The following is a 3,043-nucleotide window of genomic DNA, read 5'->3' on the forward strand; positions in this document are numbered from 1 at the left end:
GGAAAGTTTTCTTAACATATATAGAACGTTCTCTTAAGGTTAGGGGAACGTTCTGGAAACTTTATCAGAACATTCCCAAAACGTTCCCACAACGTTCTGGGAACATTATGCAAACGTTCCCTTAAAGTTTCCAGAACGTTCTACTAACCTTGGTATGTTACAAGAACGTTCTGGGAACCTACTCGGAACGTTCCCAGAACGTTGCGAGAACGTTCCAAGTAGGTTCCCAGAACGTTCCCCTAACCTTAAGGGAACGTTCTATTTACGTTAAGAAAACTTTCCTGGATCACCAATAGGGAACGTTCCTAGAAGGTTCCCTGAAGGTTCTCCTAACCTCTTCATTCTGATGTCTGGTCATAAATAAGTCAACAAGCCACTTCTTCTACATAGTTTATTATTCAAAAAATATAAGAAACAATTTCAATATCTGAACTGAGATATGAACATTTATTAAACAACAATGCATACATATATTAAACAACAATTTATTCATATATTAAATAACAATTTATTCATATATTAAACAACTATTTATTCATATATCAAGCAAAATGTATTCATATATCAAACAAAATTAACATTTACATACAGTGAACACGTAACTGGTGTATGGTGTATGGTGAACGTAACTGGTGTATGGTGTATGGTGAACATGAAACAGTGACAATGTGTAAATGGTGAACATGACAACGTGTATGGTGAAAGTGGTGTATGGTATGGTGAACATGACAACATGTATGGTGAACATGAAACTCTGTCTTCACCAATCTCTTCACTTCACCATCAGCTGCAAATCAAAAACAAAGGGAAGGGGGGAGGGGGAAGGCATGAGTTAGATAGAAATTATAGACCTAAAAAATTAACTGTAGTGCAGTTAAGGACTGTGTGCCGATGACTGGTAAGCCATAAATATTATTCATTTTTATTATTAATATCTTTTTTTTATTACTGGCCAGGTATTTATTTATTTGCAAGGCAGTTACTACAACAATTACTAAACATTTATATAATGTTTTTAACTTGCCCTAGTTTTACTTAAAAAAAAAAATACAAATGATACTTCTACGAAACAACTAAAGTCACCTGCAAGCCTTAAAGAAAAATTCAAGTGTTTAGCACTTTGAGTCTATTTTCTAGTTTGTTTTGGATAAACTAGAGTGGTGGACAAAGAAATTGACGATGGGTCATGTCTCGACTTTTTGACTCTTTTAGGATCGCCTGTAGTGTCTACGGCATGCACAAACATCCTTAAAACAACCCTAAATGTTAGTTTTCAAAACTGTGTCACTCAGTGGTGTGTGCAATAATGAAGTTTTGCTGATGTCTTGTAGACGGATGTTATGATATTTCACTGCGCAAATAATTTACACCCATTTAGTAATTGTACTTTCCAAGTTTCCAACTTTTCAAGTCACTCATCAGTAGATGTTGCTAAAACAAATATCAGTCTATAAACCATGTCAAAAATTACACAAGAAAAAATTGATTTTGCATAATGTACATTGAAAATTTAAACAAAACTGACATGATTGCTTACCATTTTAAATGCCGGTGAGGGGCAAATTTAAGGACCATTGAAATTAGGTCTTCAATCTCACTGGCCTTAAGAGATTTGTAGGACTTCTGCATTGCCCCTTGATGTAGGAAAAATATCATGTAAACATTGTAGCTATTTGAGGTATGGTATTATTTAAAATAATGTACATTGGGACCAAAACAATTTTCCAAAGTGCAAAAAATTGGCTATTAATATAAAAAAATGACTGATAACTTGCCTATGATAATATTGCAGATCTTCGTCTGTTGGAAGGGTAGTTTGCCTTTTTTCCCTTTAAGGCTGTAGGCACCCAAGACTTCATTTGATGCAACCTTGCGCAATATTTTGCGCAAGGTTGCACCTGGGTTTGGTCCCCCAAGGGACCGAAGGTAGTTCTTCTGTTTAAAAGAAAGAAAGAAAGAAAGACTATTATTTAGAGGAAAAAAAGAATATGGCATCATGACACCAGATTAAAGGGTTAGTTCACCCAAAAATGAAAATTCTGTCAGTATTTACTCACCCTCATGTTGTTCCAAACCTCTATGCGTTTATTTGTTCTGCTGAACACAAAGGAAGATATTTGGAAGGATGTTTTAATCAAACAGGGGCTCGTTCTTCGTACGTTGCTTAAAACATCCGAGCCCCTGTTTGATTAAAACATTCTTCCAAATATCTTCCTTTGTGTTCAGCAGAACAAATAAACACATAGAGGTTTGGAACAACATGAGGGTGAGTAAATACTGACAGAATTTTCATTTTTGGGTGAACTAACCCTTTTTTTGAATGGAAACTGTTCAAGCTGGATGGATGGATGGATGGGTGGGTGGGTGGTTTATGGATGGATGGGTGGGTGGTGGATGAGTGGATGGCTGAACGGTTTATGGATTGATTGGTGGGTGGGTGTGTAGTTTATGGATGGGTGTGTGTTTTATTGATTGAAGGATGGATGGTTTATGGATGGGTGGTTTATGGATGGATGGATGGGTCAGTGGTGGATGGATGGATGGATGGATGGGTGGGTGGGTGGTGGATGGTTTATGGATAGATGGGTGATGGATGGATGGATGGATGGGTGGTTTATGGATGGATGAATGGATGGGTGGTTTATGGATGTATGGGTGGGTGGGTGCTTTATGGATGGGTGGATGGATGGTTTATGGATGGGTCGGTGGTTTATGGATGGATGGATGGTTTATGGATGGATGGTTTATGGATGAATGGGTGGTTTATAGATGGATGGATGGATGGGTAGGTGGTTTATGGATGGATGGATGATGGATGGATGGATGTGTGGTTTATGGATGGATGGATGGATGGGTGGGTGCTTTATGGATGTTTTTTGAATGGAAACTGTTCAAGCTGGATGGATGGATGGGTGGGTGGTTTAAGGATGGATGGGTGGGTGGTGGATGAGTGGATGGATGGACGGTTTATGAATGGATGGATGGGTGGGTGGTTTATGGATGGATGGGTGGGTGGTGGGTGAGTGAATGGATGGACGGTTCA

General features: G+C 38.2%; 1 protein-coding gene across 3 annotated transcripts in view; it reads right to left on the minus strand.

Moving 5' to 3' along the window:
* Nucleotides 1–542: 542 nt before the first annotated feature.
* LOC120495163 (uncharacterized) overlaps nucleotides 543–3,043 on the minus strand; it is a 5,717-nt gene continuing 3,216 nt past the window's right edge. For 2 of the 3 annotated variants that reach the window (XM_089126382.1, XM_089126381.1), the window contains exons 10-12: nucleotides 1,776–1,935; nucleotides 1,538–1,634; nucleotides 543–787 (exon numbers count right to left, since the gene is read on the minus strand). In XM_089126382.1, the coding sequence (XP_088982508.1) occupies nucleotides 784–787; nucleotides 1,538–1,634; nucleotides 1,776–1,935 (261 nt within the window). In that variant the 3' untranslated portion in view covers nucleotides 543–783. The remainder of the gene's footprint in view (nucleotides 788–1,537; nucleotides 1,635–1,775; nucleotides 1,936–3,043) is intronic. The other variant, XM_039694585.2, reaches the window with a different exon arrangement.

Source organism: Pimephales promelas, chromosome 23 (genome assembly GCF_988280905.1).
Source record: "Pimephales promelas chromosome 23, fPimPro1.hap1.1, whole genome shotgun sequence".
Taxonomy (NCBI): domain Eukaryota; kingdom Metazoa; phylum Chordata; class Actinopteri; order Cypriniformes; family Leuciscidae; genus Pimephales; species Pimephales promelas.